General features: G+C 34.8%; 1 protein-coding gene across 1 annotated transcript; it reads right to left on the reverse strand.

Annotated features, from left to right (window-relative positions):
* Positions 1-9,542: 9,542 nt before the first annotated feature.
* On the reverse strand, positions 9,543-14,251 carry LOC145588977 (serpin-Z2A-like). The gene is made up of 4 exons (XM_081645560.1): positions 13,955-14,251; positions 11,550-12,374; positions 9,763-9,836; positions 9,543-9,645 (listed from the first exon to the last, which is right to left on the reverse strand). Exons 1-4 carry the CDS (start codon positions 14,249-14,251, stop codon positions 9,543-9,545), a joined length of 1,299 nt encoding a protein of 432 aa, XP_081501686.1.
* Positions 14,252-19,381: the final 5,130 nt, after the last annotated feature.

Consider the following 19,381-nt stretch of genomic DNA (forward strand, 5'->3'; position numbering starts at 1 on the left):
AGATGGGGAACAAAGTTGTCGGATGATCGCTCCATATCAGATAAGATCCTTCTCAATTTATTTAAGTTATTTTTAACTCTACATAATATATATTGTTGGGATTTGCTAAGATAATATTTTATATGCTTGTGATATACTTGATATTCATATCCTACATATTTGGTTAGTTACCTTAATTATAGGATATTGATGATATTATTTGATTGATTTGCATCTTAAGATCATGGTGAGATCTTAGGAGCAGTAGCTTGTACGATATAAATACATCAATGAAAGAATGTATGGGCAAGCTTTCAAGCCCTTCTCCAAAACTTTACATGGTATCAGTCCCTTGGGTAATTTCATACACATGATCTTGGCAGGCGATCAAGAGCCGCCATCACACACATTTAATCAAACCTCATCAATTCTTATTGGCAATGCTAATACTCCCGATAATCAAAGAAAATTCAATGATCACTTGTGGATTGTGGACACTGGTGCTTCTCGACACGTCACTTGCGTCTCTACTTGGTTATATAATACTCAAGATATATTTCACTGTCCGGTTGGACTTCCTAATGGCAAAACAATAATGGCCACTAAGGAGGGTTCGGTTCGTTTGTAGGCGAAAATTGTTCTCAAACATGTGCTTTTTGTACCACAATTGAGTTGTAATTTAATTTCAGTTTCTCAATTAAATGATGACATTCATTGTACTATCCGCTTTTGTAGGGAATATTTCAAACATCCCACACTTGAGCCCACTGTGATCATACACTTAAGTATGGTGGCGTCTAAAGGAAAGGAAGTTCACAGGGTGAAGGTTACACCCCTTCATGATCCATGAGATCGCTAACTCCATAGTGGTCCGGAACATTGACTAGATATTCGGGGATGAATGTACAAATCCAACCTAAAAGACATTGAACCTGCCCTAAAAATAGGCCTCTACTTTATTCTTCTCATATTCATTTGCGCTTTCTGACTAACATACAATCATTATATTAATTCTAAACCTGTTTAATCTATATTGGTTGAATATTACTGCACAAGCAAAACTATTATTGGCGATCACTTGAATTAAAATCATATTAGCCTAAACAAGATTATTAATTATCTTATGAAGCGTGATTACAAGTACAAATTCCCTTTAACCCTGTAAAAGAGGGCGTGATGAAGCAATAACAATAAATATCAAGCAACATAATATTAATTGATACAACAAATCATCATTATCATAATAATAATAAAGCGTAATAATATTAGCAAGATCCTAGGTATGATACTAACATGATTAATAACAAATCCTAGCATGTCACTAAACATTAAAGATCAAATCTTTAGCCCTAACATGACACTAACATGATAGAAGAAAATATGAAGCAACCTAAACATGATACCAGAAACATACATGATATTAGGAATTAATATAATCTAAGCATGATTTCTATATCAAAAGAATAATTAAGTAATTAAATTACTTACTTCGATGTCTCGTATCTCTTTCTATCAAAACAATACACACGTTAGTAACTTCAATGAAAATATTAAATCAAACAATTAATTTAAATAATTGAAATAGGGATTTGGGACCAAACCCTCAGAAATTATCAACCTTTCACGTCTAGGGCGAAGGCAACTTCGAGCTTGGCTAGATGTGTCTAGAACTCGTGAATGCGGTATTGTGTTTATGAAAAGGCAAGGCTTAGAAAATCAAGAGAGAAGGAAAGAATAAGCTTCTAGCTTTTAGAGAGAAGAGAATAGATGATTGTTGGTGATTTGAAAACGGGGAATACGACCCTATTTATAAGATCTTGCTTATTCAGTTCATATTTTGTCACAATTTATGCAGAAGCCGAGAATTGAACATTGCGAGGCGGCCTTGTGGGTAGTGCGCTATTTGAAAGGCACTCCCGGCCAATGTATATTATTACGTGCAGACAGCGAGTTAACTTTTCAGGGTTGGTGTGACTCTGATTGGGCTGCATGTCCCATTACTCGTAGGTCATTGAGCGGATGGCTTGTGTTTCTAGGTCATTCTCCTATATCTTGGAAGACTTAGAAACAAAACACCGTTTCTTTTTCGTCTGCTGAAGCAGAGTATCGTTCGATGGCTTCTATCACATGTGAATTGAAATGGTTGAAAGGTCCTTTGTTGAGTTTGGGTGTTCATCATCCAAAGGCGATCAAGCTCTTTTGTGACAGCCAATCGGCTCTTCATATTGCTAAAAATCCCGTCTTTCATGAGAGAACAAAGCATATAGAGATTGATTGTCACTTTGTTCGCGATGCTATTAATGATGGTATAATTGATCCCTCCTATGTTGGTTGGCGGATGTTTTCACCAAGGCTCTAGGCAAGTCAGAATTCGATCATTTGATTCGCAAGTCGGGCATTTTCTCACTAAGTGCTCCAACTTGAGGGGGGTGTGGGGATTTGCTAATATAATATTTTAGATGCTTGTGATATACTTGATATTCATATCCTACATATTTGGTTAGTTACCTTAATTATAGGATATTGATGATATTGTTTGATTGATGTGCATCTTAAGATCATGGTGAGATCTTAGGAGCAGTAGCTTGTACGATATAAATTCATCAATGAAAGAATGTATGGGCAAGCTTTCAAGCCCTTCTCCAAAACTTTACATATATGTTTATTATTATGTGCCCTAAGTGTGCATAATTTATTAGGAAAATTTGACAATTACCACCTTCTGTTATGTCCATTTTAGCAATTACCACCTTCTATTTTTTTTTTTGAAAATTACCACCTTCTATTTTCAAAAACATCAAAAGTTACCACCTTCTTGCCCCTCAACTATCACGTGACGTCATTTTGGACTCATTCTTTCCCTTTCCTCCCTATTTCCCTCACATTTCTCATTCCTAACTCGATTCTCATCCCCCTTTCACTTCTTTTTTCCCCAAACAATCAAAAAGACTCCAATTCATTCCTCCAAATCAAAATTGACGAACAATTATTGGTGGTTTGGGGGAAAAAAAGTGAAAAGGGAGATGAGAATCCAAATAGGAATGAGAAATGTGAGGGAAATAAGGAGGAAAGGGAAAAAATGGGCCCAAAATGACGTCACGTGGTAGTTGGGGGGCAAGAAGGTGGTAACTTTTGATGTTTTTGAAAATAGAAGGTGGTAATTTTAAAAAAAAATAAATATAAGGTGGTAATTGCTAAAATGGACATAACAGAAGGTGGTAATTGTCAAAATTTCCAATTTATTATCATGAAGTATTGTGTCGCAATGTAGGGGTTGAGTTTGTCTTTTGAGATGAGAACTTTTTGAGATGTTAGTCTATAGCTAAGTGCTAATTGTTTTGCTAAATTGCAAGTACCTTATTTCTGCTATTTGTTGTGTGCTTTGTTTAAACATGTATGATCAAGAGCTTTGCTTATTTTCCTAGTTGATCAGAGACATTATATGTTCTATCTTTTGATAGTACTAGTTGTTGGCTCACGCGCTACGCGCGGTTGTAATCCCCCGTATTTTTAAATATTTTATAAATGAAAATTTATTTTATTTATAATATTTATTTGTATTTTTCCGGATTTTATTTTAAAAAGTTTCAAATTATTTTGGGTGAAAAATTATTTTACATTATGGTTTTTAAGAACCATCATTAGCTTATGTCAATACAAATAAAGCCTAGTCCCTTTCATTCTTTTGTCCCATTATTTTTATGAAGCCCAATATTTCTACTTACCCTACTACTCTCTCTCCTATAAATACCCCATACATCCCCAAAATTTTCCCCACACAAAAGGTTAGTCTTATTTTCTTTCTTTTAGTCTTATTTTCTTTCTCTCTTTATTTTATTTCTTTATTTTTTTCCTTTATTTTTCTTTTCTTTTTCCTTTTCTTTCTTTTCTTTTTCCTCCTCCTTGTGGTTGCCCGCTGCCACCACCGGCGCCACCCTACCGCCGCCGCCCAGTCGCCGGCGACCACCAGCCAAGCCACCACCCGTGGCTACTCCTTCCTCTTTCCTCCTTTGTTTTTATTTTTTTTTTAATTTTTGCTTAAATTAATTCAATTTGTTTTGGGTTTTGATTAAATTGTTTGAAATTGATTAAATTAGTATGAAAAATTATATTTTGATACTATAAAGATTATAAATTTCAGATTATAATTGTTGTTATAATTTTCAGATTTTATAAATTATAAACCTAGGGTTTTAATTTATTTAAATTGGGATTTTAGGGTTCTAATAATCAATTAATTTGGGGCTTTTGTTCCTATTCAATTTATAATGATTAATTAAGCATAAAAACATGTTTAAAGGAAGTTTTAAGGAGTTTTAATTAAAGTTATATTGCTGAAAATTAATTTGGGTATTAATTTGTGATTATTGGTTGTTTTCTAGGAAGTGATTATTCTCTAGGAGACTTTTAATTGATTAAAAGTTGCACAAAGGATTGTTTATACGAGGTACGTACATGTCTACTTCGTTGTAAGTAGTATCATGTTTAGGTACCAAAAGGAAAGAACTTAGTTTCATATTTAGAGAACACTTGGGTGGAAATTGTTTGGTTATACATTTAATTAATTCATGTGATTATGTTTATGAGACATGTTTTGGTGAATTGATTATGTTTGTACGGAATTATGGATGCAAGCATGTTGAATTATATTGGATTAATTGTTTGTATGGAATGTTGATACAAACATGTTTTTATTGGATTGGTTTATTAACCATATTTTGATTATTGAAGGATTGGAATTAAATGGTTTAAGTGGAATGAATTTATTAATTATTCCACAAGGTTATTATTATTTTATTTATTACTCAAGCATGACTTGTTAGTATGTTGAGTAAAAGTGGATTAAGCCGAAATGGCTAGGTGGGTTGACTATATTTAACAATTTTGGATAATTTGGAAGTTTAAAGGAATTAAAGGTCAATTTGTGATGTGATCACCATTGTCCTAAATAAGATTAAAAGTGAATTGATGTATGATTGTTATGTATGGTCTACTTGAATGAGTCGGCTATTAATTAAATTGATAATCACGTAAAGTGAAACAAGGATGAGCAATAAAACTCTGGAAAGTGTGCACTTCTAGAGTATTGACAATTATGGGTTGGGGTACACGGTGGTAGCCCGTGGCTTTCCGAGGCTTGTTTGATCAACATGTCCTCTTCTCTTTTGGTATTTACATTTTTATTTTATAATGAAAGTTAGATGGTATCCTAGACTAACTTTGTCAAAATGGAGTCGCGCCCATTCTTGCATTGCGCTAAAATTTTATTTTAAATGGTCAATTGGGACCAAAATGATTTGGTGGGTTGGACAACCTCGTCTATTGCTTACTCCAAATTAAATTAATCAAATTAAATATAAAGAGTTAAGTGTTTGGAATTGGTTAGTAAGTATGTTGAGTCAATTGAATTGTCTAAGTGTGGAGTCTTGATTAATGAATTCGTGTTGTATGTTTATTTACTTTAATTAAATGAGCATGCTAGGTTTTGTACGTTGTAGTTTGTATGTACTCAGCTTTGCTGATTGCGTGCTTTTATGTGTGTTACTTTTGGTCATGACCTTCGCCTTTCAATGACCCTGTGATGATCCAATTATTACACTTGTATTATTGGGGAGCAGTATTGCACAGGTTAGCTTGATGATGTGAAGTTCGGGGATTTGACATACACATTGTCAAGGGATTGGTGTGATTGAGAGTATTCGTTCTTTGTGTTGAACTTATTTATGTTTTACTATTTTAATCATGTTTTGGGATTTTGAATATTGGTTTGGTTTTAATAAGGGCCTTTATGGTTCCAATTTGTAGGCTTTGACTTATTGGTTTTCTAAATTATAATATTTTAAGATTTAACTTGGATTTCCGCTGCGATACTTTGATAAAGCCTTAACGTTTTAACACGTGGCGGTAACATGCCAATGGTTCTCCTCTAATTTTTATTTAAAGTAAGTGGTTTGGAAAAGGAAGAATTATTGGGATGTTACAGCGGTCCCCCAATTTGGTGATTTAAACTCGGTAATTATTGTATAATTAGTCGTTGGTATGTGATTGCGTTATTTCTAATGTTTTATTGGTAACGGAGTTAGGTATAATTGTTAGCGTTGAAGAAAGAAGGAATTTTGATGGAATAGATTGTTTCGTTAATGAATTAATGTAATATTTGACTATTTGTGTGTGTTGATTATTAAAGTAATTTCACTAATTAAGTGAAATTGAGGTGGGATTAGATTTATTAGTTGTTTATCATGATAGTTGTAGGTGAAATTTGTAATCTATTTGCTTGTATTACATGTTGTAATTTTTTTAAGAAATGATGCATATTTAGCCCAAAAAATAAAGGTAGGCCAACGCAAATGATAGTGCTGTTAAACAAAAAAATTAAAGGTTTTTGTGTGTATGTGAAGCGTTTTAGTGTTCTGTGAAGTAGGGTAAATGTTACAATTAGTTGTGTGGAGGATTGCCAAACTGAGTGGTACAATCAGGGCGTTTGGAGGATTCACTACTACAAAATTGACCAAAGAGACCATATCAAAATGGCCAAAGAGACTACCTTAGGTGTGGTAGGGTGGTCTCTAGCTCACAGGTCTCCTAAATAAATGGTCTCTCTTTTTTTTATTTATTTAATTAAAATAAAAGGAGAGATCACTTATTTAAAATAGATGGTCTTTGGTACATTTTTATCTCTCTAAGATTATACATAAGAGACCATTTATTTGAAATATTTGGTCTATCTCTTGAATCCAAGAGACCAAATATTTATTTAAATAGTCTCTTATTTGAGGTCTCTTTGAACATTTTTGTAGTAGTAATTGACAAACTGGGTGGTGCAATCAGGGCGATTAGATGATTGGCAAACTAGGTGCGATCAGGGCAATTGGAGGATTGACAAACTGGGTGTTGCGATCATGGTGGTTGGAGGATTGGAAAACTAAGTGGTACGATCAAGGTAATAGGAGGATTGACAAACTGAGTGGTGCGATCAAGGCGATTGGAAGATTAGCAAACTGAGTGGTGCGATCAAGGTGATTGGAAGATTAGCAAACTGAGTGGTCCGATTACGACGATTAAAGAATAGCAATAATCTGAGTGTTTTGATTAGGGAGATCGATTGGACGATTGGCAACATCCAATTTGCCAAATTAAAATTGAAATTCAATAATACAAAACTAAACTTCAATGAATGACATAAAGCTCGGCGCTTTAATGGAAGTCCCAAATCTTACAAGAGGAGAAAAAATATTCGTTCAAAACCAAAACACACTTATCAAACCTACATCACTCGTACACGAGGAATTACATAAAACAAACATTTAATAATCAATCCAATATCATAATTAATTACAACAATAAATAAAATGAATAAGACCCAAGTATCAAAATTAAAATCAATGAAAAGTAGAAAATTATACTGACGTGAGGGGGCGATTGGAGGATTGACAAACTGGGTGTTGCGATCAGAGCGATTGGAGGATTGAAAAACTGGGTGTTGCGATCAGAGCGATTGGAGGATTGACAAACTGGGTGGTACGATCAAGGCGATTAGAGGATTAGCAAATTGTGTGGTGCGATTAGAGCGATTAGATGATTGCAAACTAAGTGTTGTGATTAGGGAGATTGGAAGATTGGCTGCCAAATTAAAACTGAAATTCAATGATTTACAGAAAGCTTGGTGCTTTAACGGAAGTCTCAAATCTTATAAGAGATAAAATAATTCATTGGAAACCAAAACTTGCTTATTAGACCTACTTCACTCGTACATGAGGAGACTGCATAAAATGAACGTTTAATAAATAATCCAATATCATAATTAATTACAATAATAAATAAATTGAGTAAGAGCCAAGTATCAAAATTATAAATTAACATCAATGAAAAGCAGGAAGTTATATCGGTGGGAGGGGTGATTAGAGGATTGGTAAACTGAGTGTTGCGATGAAGGCGATTGGAGGATTGGAAACTGGGTGTTGCAATCAGGGTGATTAAAGGATTGCAAACAAGGTGTTGCGATCAGGGCGATTGGAGGATTGATAACTGGGTGTTGCGATCAGGGCGATTGGAGGGTTGACAAACTGGGTGGTACGATCAAGGCATTGGAGGATTGCAAACTGGATGTTGCGATTAGGGCGATTCTTCTCTCCTTATCTCCCTTATCATGCATCTTTTTTTCCTGATTTTCTCCTACCCTCACATTATTTTCTTTAATATGCTTTAATCCATTCGATGACTCTCTTTCTTTGCCATTTTCTCCTCTATTTTATGGTTTCTTCACTTTCATTTTCTCAATTTTAATCCTTAAATTTCTTGCACAAGACAATTTCTTGAAACCACCTCAAATTTCATAAAATACCTAGAGTTCTATATGGAAAAAAATAATGGGAAATACATGCAAAAAAAAGAGGTCAAATTATAGGAGATGTAGTACTGGAAATCCCTTAATCTTCTTCACTATTCCTCTTTAGGCGTTTGTACGATGTTTAAGCCCCCGTTTTCTAACCTAAACCAGAACTTTCAATTTTAATTTTTTTTTTATTATTGAATTTGTATACTTTGAAAAATCTTTGATTGCCAACTTGATTGTGACTTTATTTCATAAAACAAACCATGAGTTGATAATGTTTTCTTAAAAAGCTTCTCTTCCTCAGTTTTACTTTAAAAAAAGGTTGCAGTTTGTGACCTCTCTTCTCCAAGAAAGTCCTCCTTCCTATGGGGAGTTCAATGTGCTCCCTGTCAAACACAGTCACATTCTCGTATTGTATGAGACTACATTCGGATTTAGCTGCAGAACATCAATTTTCACTTAGAGGTTGTCCACTGCAATTTAGCAAGAAGATTACATTTTGGATACTATCAGTTAGAAAATATTTGATAGTTTTAGATGAATTTTTTGATAGCAAGGAAAGTGAGAAAAATAAAACTTATGGAAGACTCTTGCTTTGGATAGTGATGAGAGGATCCATTCCCAGAACAAATGGTGTAGGAAAAAGCAGAAAGTATTTACAGCATTTCAAAGATAACATAAGAGAAACATAGGCTGTTTTGCCTTGTGTATAATATAACCTAAATGAACAACTAACACTACATTATTGATCTTTGAGGATCAGATTACATAATTACTACTAAATACTATATCCGAACTCTGGTTCCTCTTTAATTTGAATCTAATATAAAGGGTGTAGCTCTAACGATTCCTCATTGTTCTCAGCTTATCTTCTTCCTATGCCCTACTCAGTACTGCCTGTAATATGCTCCTCATGATGCTGCAACCACAAATAAATAAAACACGATGAATTGGTTGTCAAGGATCAATTTTTGATAGCTCCAAACAATGATCCCTACCGAATTATTTGAACCAATATCAAACAATATTCAAAATTACATGGCTCGAACAAAAATTGACTTAACCCGAGCTAAAAATTAGTGGGTATATCATTGATAACCAATCATAATAATCTACTTAATGAAAAATGAATATGAGCTGGGCCAAAATTAAACAAGGCGAATAAATCACCAAAATTGCCCCAAACAAAGTGCCTACGCTAAATCATCCCTTTTTGAGCATTCTAGTTCTAACAATCGTAACTCATGACAGTAATGAGGCCATCAAAAACTTTTCTTACAGGAAAAGCAAAGGGATTACCTGCTTTGCTTCCTTTCTCTCTAAATTTCATCCTGTAATAATAAGCAACAATTGTGAGACAAATTATAGTTGGGAACTTTTGGTAGTAAAAATACGCGCTTGAAGAGAAAAAAAAAACATTGAATTCAACAGGATACACAAGTTATTACCAGGACCAATCATTCGGAACAAAACCACATTGTTTATAAATCGTGTCAATAGCAAGATTAAGTACTTGCAAAAGCTAGGATTTGAGAAAAAAAAGTACAACCGGTATCAGAAAGTTTTGCCAACAAATTAGAATGGACATTATTCACAAAACAATTTGACTACCATTAATTTTATATTATTTTTTTTATAGAGCACATATTCACAACCAGAAGTATCTAAATCAAACTTCTTTGATGACAAATTGATAATTCACAGCAACTGCTTACATAAACATTATGCTTAATGAAATTTCTGTAGTTTGTACAGGGTTAGGCTCATCATTAGTGAGCAGCATAGCATCATAATCTTCCACTAAGATGAGAGCAAAGAATAGAATTGGGTCAAACTTGTCACCTTTTCATTGATGTACAAGAGGAATACTCAGAATAGAGAAGTAACGCATGTAAGGATGTTAATTGTTCCTGAAGAATCGAATTTGTGATTGTTTTCTCTTTACTTTATGTAAATATTGTAGAAAGGCTTGGCCAGTACTCAGCAACACTTGGACTAGAAATTATGGAAGAAATCAGACACAGAGAGATAATGAGCGCAGTGTTCTATGCAATAATATTCTACAGTGAAGCTCCTTCAAGAAAACTCATATTTGTGGCCAACTTTCAAAACACAAGTATAAGCATGTATAAACAAGATTGAAGAGTACCTCTTGAGACCTTGACCGAGGCTGTGTTTGGTTGGGAGGGAAATCATTTTCCTGGGTTACCAGTGTTCTCATTTTCTATTGTTTGGTTAGTAATTGGTGAAAATACTTTTAATTTCCCTTTTGTATTGCCACATTTTTCTACCCTTAACCTTACTTCTCTCATCCCTCCTTCTTCCTTTCCACTCTAACTTTTCTATCAAAGAGCCAAACAAAGGAAAACGGAGTTAAAAATTGGGATTTTACTTTCCATTGAAAATAAAATTTTGTTCAAAAAGCTTTCTTTTAAAACAAATATGGCCGTGAGTGCAAAACTAATAAAGATGAGTAACAAGAACAAGAATTAAGGTAGAGTACTCACGTCATCAAATCTGGCGTTCAAAAGGAAAAAAGCTTCCTTTGCTCTTCTGAAGGAGATTTTGGAACAAATTCGCATAAACGAAGCTGAATTCAGGGATTTTTGAACAAAAAGAGAGACCTGGGTTTTTTATACAACATAATCGAGGAAAATTGGGGTAAAATTGAAAAAATAGCCGTTAGTGTGGGGCCCCTAGCAATTATCCATCACCGGAGTTAGGTATGGTGGCAAAATCTAATTTTAATTTTTTTATGGGGTTATAAAATAAAAAATTTTATTGTGGAGGTGGTAAAAGCAATTTTTAGATTTTTGTGAGGTGGTAAAAGTCAAAATTTCCTAATACCAATAGTAAAGTTTCTCTAATTATATCAAGATTTTTCAGTCATTGACTTTGCTAGTTTCTCTAATTATATTTTCTGCTGGTCATATATTTCATTTTGTCTACTAATTTAATAAGCAAGGATGCACGCTGCATTACTTGTTTCAGTTGTTTGTTCTAATATATGATACTGTAAACTGTTACATACTTGCATTCTACTTGTAGCATTTTATGCAATAATCATAAGAAATACGAAGTATAACGGAAGTAATTAATTATTAGCTGACCACAATTTGTACTAAAATAAACTCTTAACAATTAATAAAAAGTAAAAAGTATTACTGTAACACAAACTATAATATGGCTTGTCCAAGAAGAGAATATAGGGTTCAAGCTTGCAATATTATATTACTCTTTTAGATTGAGGATCAACCACTGTGCCAACGAAAAGTATAGCCCCTGAAAAATCTTCCCTAATAATAAACATGAATGGATGGTCCGCCACAAAGTTTATTGGTGGTGGTGGCGGAGTAAAACTTCGCGCTGCCTTAGTGGCTAGCTGAACACGGGTGAAAGCCACGGCTTTGGTTCCTTCTTCATCAACTTCCACACGACATTTTTGAACCACGTTTGTAACAAAAAGCCCTTGACTTTCAACCGGAAAGTCAACGAATCCCATAAGATCCTTGTTATGCTTATCAAATGGCAATGTCAATCGTAATTCTTTCATAGGGTCCGAGAGTTGAACTTGGCATTCAAAATTAAACTTCGGTATGGAGAGTTTGGCAATTGATTTACTCTCGAGCTTAATCCTGTCCCTAAACATGGCCGCGTCTATATTGATGTTTTGCATTAGATTTGGCAACCCGTCCTTTTGTTCAGGCAAGAAAATGTACATTGAAAAGCTCCTAGCTTTTTCACCCTTTTCGACTTCTTCTTCGTTGTATAGCATCCTTAAGACTTGACATCCCTCGAAAGTTCCATTGTCGAAGCTCTTATAAGTTTGTTTGATGAAGGGGACTTGAACTTTGTTTCCATTGAACAAGTAAAAGTCTTCATCTTTAGTCTCTTCAGTTTTGAATCTGTTAACCCATGTTCCTTTGAAGTACAAGGCATTTAACAATAGCATCATGGTGTCTTTAGCAATCATGTTTTCCGAAATTATTTGTTTGATAAAGCCCTTTGATATTGATTCAGCCCAAATATTCACTTCATTTACCATTTGCTTCACTTCATCCTTCAAAAAATGATGAAATATGTTAAGGAAATTAATAATACAAATTTTTTTGCAAAAATAAGAACACATTAATGTTTAATAAGAGCAAAATAAGGTTTAATTTGTACTTCTACAGACTACATAGATCAAATTACCAAAATGTTGCTAGATTAGCTCAACTCTCAAGAAACATAAAGTCCAAAACACACACACACACACAAAAAAAAAGGAAAAAAAAAATTAAAATAAACTTGGAATAAATTGAAGAAGAGTTACATTACAGTGAATAATTGCTCCAGAAGGTCAGAATTAATTAAATATTATCTAAATAAACTTTAAGTTAACATAAATCTAGCTATTTGAATAGCTAAACCCGTTAAACATAGGTTCACCGTTCACTACAATTACTCCGTATTAGAATATCAAAAGATACCATATATTTGGCTTATTAATTTATTATTATGACTTATGGTTTAAGTTATGGGTGAACTTGCTACATATGAAACATTTTGTATCATCATCTAGCTATTTATTAATGATATTATTTTTTTCCTCCTAAAAAAAATTATCTTTTGTAATCTTTTTGATTTTCAGATAATGAATTTATGATACTCCTATTATGTTACTTTAATGCTCCAAATAAATGCTTCTATCAATCCATGGTTATATTCTAGCTTTTCCACATTGTCTTTCTCGTAAGACCATCAGTAATTTAAAGACTTTGGTTCTTATTAAAATTAAGTACAATATAAATCTTCGTACCTAATTAATGGTCCCAAAATACATTATACTTTTTGATGGATAGTTTTCAAATGGTTACAATAAAATTGTAGTCATTATACTAGATTAAATCTCAACCATTAATTAAAATTTGACTAATCTAAACCTTTAATTGGGATGACTTTTTTACAAAATAAAAAAAAAAAAATAAAAAAAAAGCAAACTACACGTTTTTATTTACAGTTTTTATCCTTCAATCATACTCTGTACTTTGTTTTGCTCCGTTCTCCTTAGCAATCCCACCTTATTGATCAAGGATTTATATTTGCAATTACTTTTTTTTTTTTTAATTTTTATAATGAAAATAGATTACAATTCCTCATACGTAGTACATGGGATGATGGGAGTTGGATGATTTTAATTTTTTTAAAGGCATACATGATGATGATGATGAATGTTTAATTTGGGTGGGAAACAATCCAAGTTATTAAATCTTAATTGTATAATCATCTGTGTTTACATTATGTCTATCAGCTTATATGTATATTTGATGAAGATGTCCTTTAATTTGTAGGTTGAGAAATCATAAATGGTGACAACCCAATTTATTTTTAGTATGAAAGACAAACAGTTTAGTTTTTTTTTTTTTTTTTTTTTTTTCAGTTATATTTTATGTCAAAAACAACTATATGAACGGACTAGATTGATTCATTAAATTTAAAGGGTCAAGATAGAAAACAGTTACAATGACTACATTTTTATTGTAGCCATTGAAAAGTCTTCCCTTTTTGATACAGTACCTTATTTTCAAGGTTTATGGTTTAGTCTCAGAAAAAAACATGGCTAACAAAAAAATATAACTTAAATTACACAGTAATTACCTTGTTATTGAAATCAACAGGCCAAGCTTCAGTTTTGAATTGAGTCCTTAAAACCTCTCGAAACGGAGGTTTTAAAGGGAACTTGTTATCAACCCACAATGTATTAGCAAAAGAGATTTCAGGCGCATCATCACCCTTTGATTCCTTAAGCACATCGGCTAAACCCGACGCCATCTCATTAAATTCTTTGACGTCGTTGCACCCAAGTAGCTCAAGTAATTGCTTTAGCGTCGGACCGTGACATCCTAGGGCCAAGATGTTAAGCACGGCGTCGATTGAAAGCGGAGATAATACCATGTTCGTAGGACTATTATTGTTTTCCGTAAGACTTTTTTGCAATACATGATTGGCTACTTTCAAGCTAAAGTTCATGATAGGGCGCCCACCCTCGGTGATCACCGAGTAGCGACGGTGTGTAGTGCACGGCTTTTTTTCTACTTGGATGCCTCGTGGAGCTTTGCCTCCATAGCTGCTGCGCTTACAATTTTTCGTTCTTGCCATTTTGTATGAAGAAAGACGGGTTCAACAAAAGAGAGAAAACTGAGTTTATGTAAGATGTAACGTATGAAAGCTAAAAATCTGTTTTTATAGACGATTAGAGATAATAAAGACTCAAACCCTAAAATAATTCGTTTAAAGAAAATTTTGAAAATTTGTAGTGATCTCTAACATCAGGGCCAGGCCCATAGCCGGCAGAATAATTTTTTTTCTCAAGGCAGCCCAAAAAATAAACTAATTACATATTTATACTCTCATTACTCTGTATGTATGTATGTTTATGTATGTTTCCTAAGGGTGTTTGCGGTGTGGTTTGAATCCTAAACCGCATCAAACCGTAAAATTACGGTTTGTATTTAATTTTTTCAAACTGCACTTCTAAAAAAATCGTATCAAACCGCAGGTGCGGTCAAGTTTGCGGTTTAACCATATTTTTAAAAAACCATAATTATTCTTTTTAAAATAAAACTTTTATTTTATTTTATAATTATAAATTTATTTCGGCACAACGTTGTTCATGACACCCTTATTGATATTTGTTTTAATTTACGTTGTGCCGATATGAATTTATAATTATAAAATAAAATAAAAGTTTTCTTTTAATAAGAATTATTATAATTTTTTCAAAATATGATTAAACCACACCAAACATAATTTAACACTTAATATGAGACACAGAAGAAGTATAATATATGCCGTATGTATACCTGTTGCTACCTTCCATGGGAGGGGTGACGATAACACTAAGCACTTGAAGATCCTTACTCGCAACCGAGGGATTGAACTCAGAAGATACATAATCAACCATTGAGGGTGCACAGAAGGGTTGACTAAACCTTAAAGGATCTTTACAGCGAGTCAAAGTTGACTTCATCATTTGAGCTTCTTTGGAATTGGGGTCCATAGAAAAAGGCCGCAAGTATTTGGGAAAAGTGTTGGGAATTGAAAGGAACTTTGGTTTGGACTTCATGTCTTGCCATTAAAAATGGGCCAAGATCCGATGGGCCTAGGTATTACAATTGATGGATTGTGCCTGGTTTTAGTAGGTCTTCTTGGCGGATGAACATATAGTTTGTCACATATGCATTGATGCGTACATGTTTCCTAATTAGCATCATTACCAATTGTACAATGATAGTTTGAAAATCTTATGAAAATTGCATTAGGCAAATTGATCAATCTTCTGTGGAGTACTTTTATTATTACTTATTGAATAAGGAAAATGCATGGCACTTTCCAAAGACTTATGTTATTATGATCACTTCATTTATTTTTTATTTTTTATTTTTTTAAAAAAAAATGATCACTTCATTTCTGTTAATAAATACTTCATGACTCATGAGGCTTTAAATAGGCACAAACGACTTAAAGTCCCTGTGTAGGGTTAGTGAGTCCCGTGCTAGGGTTTGAGTGGTTCTCTCGAAAAAGTATCATTTTCTCTTAGTTTTCTCAGCAATTTCCATCAATTTCTTCCTATTTCTTCCCAATTTTTTCTGGATATTTGCAACTATGGGTGACGAATTAATCAAAGATTGGGAGAAACTTAAACTTACAGAAGATGAAGGAGTAGTCTTAGGGGGCGATTATGTAGAAGTTGTAAGCGATGATACTAAGGCCAAATTAAACCTTACTCTGGTTGGAAAACTATGGACTGTTAAACCCTATAACATGGAGGCGATGAAGAAAACGCTGTCGAATGTTTGGCGATTGAAAGAAAAATTTGCGATTAGGATTGTTGAGACAAATTTATTTGTTTTTCAATTCTTCTGTGAAGAAGACAAAGAGCGTGTTTTGGAGGGTAGACCTTGGTTTTTTGACGAGAAACTGTTACTTCTACAAGAAGTTTTGGGCGAAGAACAACCATCGGAGATTGTTTTCCAGAACACACCTATGTGGGTGAGACTAGTAGATGTTCCTTTAAATAAACGATCCTTGGAGGTGATGTATGATGTCGGTGAATTCCTTGGGGGTTTCTTGGAGGCTGATGAAGATGAGCCTCTGGGATGGAGTGAATGTGTGCGAATAAAAGTCCTTGTGGACATTAATAAACCATTGAGAAGAGGACTCTTTCTAGCAATGGGGGATAAGCAACCTAGATGGGTTGATATAAAGTATGAACGTTTGGCTGATTTCTGTTTCTTTTGTGGAAGACTCGAGCATACGGAGAGGGAATGCCAGTACAAAGAGCAAAAAGAAGGCGAGGCAGAGAAAATGGTCTATCAATATGGACCATGGTTGAGGGCAACCCCGAAGAAGAAATCAAAAGTTGACTTGGTGGAGCGTGAGAAGGAAAAAGGTTATATGGAAAAACTGAAATACTCGACAAAAGTGAAGAAAACGCCGAATTATAATGATCCTGAGGCCATTAGATTAGGTCCTGTTAGTGCAGCAAGGAAGCTAGCCTTTTCGTCTCCTGTTACCACTGAGGGGAAGTGTGATCAAAGCCCGAGTTTGAAAGAAGCCAAGCTTGTGGCTGTTGCTGATAATAGTGGCTCGAAGATGGTGCTTAGGGTGGTAGGGACAGCGAGAAATGAGAAGGGGATTCACGCTGACAAACCAAGGAAGATGAGTCCTGGGGCAGGGGAAAATTCAGAGGAAAAATTGAGTGTGAATGTGATGACAGGAGGAGTGTTCGAAAGGTGCAATTTGAAGGAGGGTGAGAATATTGACTTTAGTGGGATGAATGCTGATAATGTTAATGAGAATCCTAGTTTGGGAGAGGGGTTTTTAACCTTCCAAGGAGGCTGTGGTGAGGTAGAAAAAGAAGGAAAGAAGTGCAAGAAACTAAAAGCTGTAAAAATTTTGAAAAAAGGGGTGAATGATAGCAGGGGGGTGGAGAGACCGTACTCAGGTTCTAAGAGAAGTGAGAGGGAGGAGGAGGAAAATGATAGTGACATGCTGGTAGACGGGGGTGACATTGAAGATTCGAACAAGAGAAGGAAGTGTATAGACTCTACTGTAAATGTGGCGGGCCCCACTCCATGGGCTCTCGGTGATCAATGATTTACACCCTCTCGTGGAACTGTAGGGGATTGGGGAGTTCCTCGGCAGTTACAGCTTTAAAGAATGTAGTTTTTCTTGAGAATCCCCAAATCCTTTTTTTATCAGAGACTAGATTAAAAAGTAGTGAAGTAGAAAAAATAAAAATAAAGCTGAAATTTCATAGTGTTTTGGCAGTAAGTTGTGAAGGGGAAGGGAGGAAGAGAAGTGGTGGTCTTGCTATTTTGTGGAAGGACTCTGTTGATGTTGAGATTAAATCGTACTCTTTGAATCACATTGATTCTTGGGTAAAATTTCCAAAGCAGGAAGGGTGGAGATTCACCGGTATTTATGGTTTCCCCGAAGAGGAAAATAAGCACAAGACGGGCACTTTACTTGAAAATTTGTGTGGTAGCCGAAACACACCTTGGGTGTGTGGAGGTGATTTCAATCTGATGTTGCTTTCTAGTGAGAAACAAGGAGGGAAAGATTTCAGAAATGATGAAGCCGAGATTCTGAGAAAAGCCATTGCAATCTGCGAACTAGAGGACTTGGGATATGTAGGCCATCCGTTTACATGGACCAATAATAGGGGTGGAGAGCACAATTTACAGGAACGGCTTGATAGATTTTTTGCTAATAAAGAATGGAAAGATTTATTCCAGGGCTCTTTTGTGTCTCACCTTTCGAAACGAAAATCAGATCATCTTCCCATTCTATTGTGCATTAATGAAGGAGTTGGTAGGAAAAAAAAGAAAAAGAAGAGGAAGCTTTATAGATTTGAGGAGATGTGGCTAAGAGATGAGTCGTGCGCTGATATTATAGCAAATACGTGGGATGGAGGAGGGGACATTTGCTCGAAAATAGCACATACTTCACTAAACTTGAGTGCATGGAGCCGAAACAAATTTGGGGATTTCATAAAGGAGATGAAAGATTGCAGAGCCCGAATGGAGAGCTTAATGGCAGAAAATCAATCAGAGAGCGTGATTGCTCAAATGCGGACTTTGGATGATCGTATGGATGAATTGGAGAGCAGAGAGGAGCTGTATTGGAGACAGAGGAGTAGGCAGGATTGGTTGCGGAATGGGGACAAAAATACGACTTTTTTTCACACGAAAGCTAGTCAACGAAAATCCAGAAACCACATCCGAAAAATTAAAGATGGAGCAGGAAATGTGTACGATGATGAGGAGCAGATTGCGGAGGTCATGGTAAATCATTTTTCGGAGCTTTTTTCCTCGGGTGGCCACGTTGAATCTGAAGAAGTTATTGCAAAAGTGGATTCCTCAATCTCGAGTGATCAATTTGCTGATTTGGCTGCCCCTTTTGATGGTGAGGAGGTTCGTAAGGCCCTCTTCCAGATGCACCCCACTAAAGCCCCTGGCCCGGATGGTATGTCTGCTATATTTTTCCAAAAATTCTGGAATATTGTTGGAAAAGATGTCATTTCTAGCTCGCTTAATTTTTTAAATAATGGAGGTGATATAGGTCCTATTAATCAGACACATATTGTTTTGATCCCGAAAAAAAAAGAATGTGAGTCTCCTGTTGATTATAGGTCTATTAGTCTATGTAATGTGCTCTATAAAATCGTGTCAAAAGTTTTAGCCAATAGACTTAAAAAAATATTGCCTTCAATTATTAGCGAGTCGCAGAGTGGCTTTGTTCCTGGTAGGTTGATTACTGATAATATCCTAGTTGCCTATGAGTGTTTTCATTTTTTGAGGAAGAAGAAAGTGGGTAAAAAAGGCTTTTTAGGCCTTAAACTGGATATGAGCAAAGCTTATGACAGGGTGGAGTGGGAGTTTTTAGAGAAGATGATGGTGAAATTTGGCTTTCCGGAAATTTTTGTGAATAATATTATGAAATGTGTCTCTTCGGCGTCTTTTGATGTTCTTGTGAATGGTCAACCTTCTCGTGAATTTAAGCCTAGTAGAGGTCTTAGGC

The sequence above is a fragment of the Chenopodium album genome, chromosome 17, assembly GCF_948465745.1.
Source record: "Chenopodium album chromosome 17, dcCheAlbu1.1, whole genome shotgun sequence".
Taxonomy (NCBI): Eukaryota; Viridiplantae; Streptophyta; class Magnoliopsida; order Caryophyllales; family Amaranthaceae; genus Chenopodium; species Chenopodium album.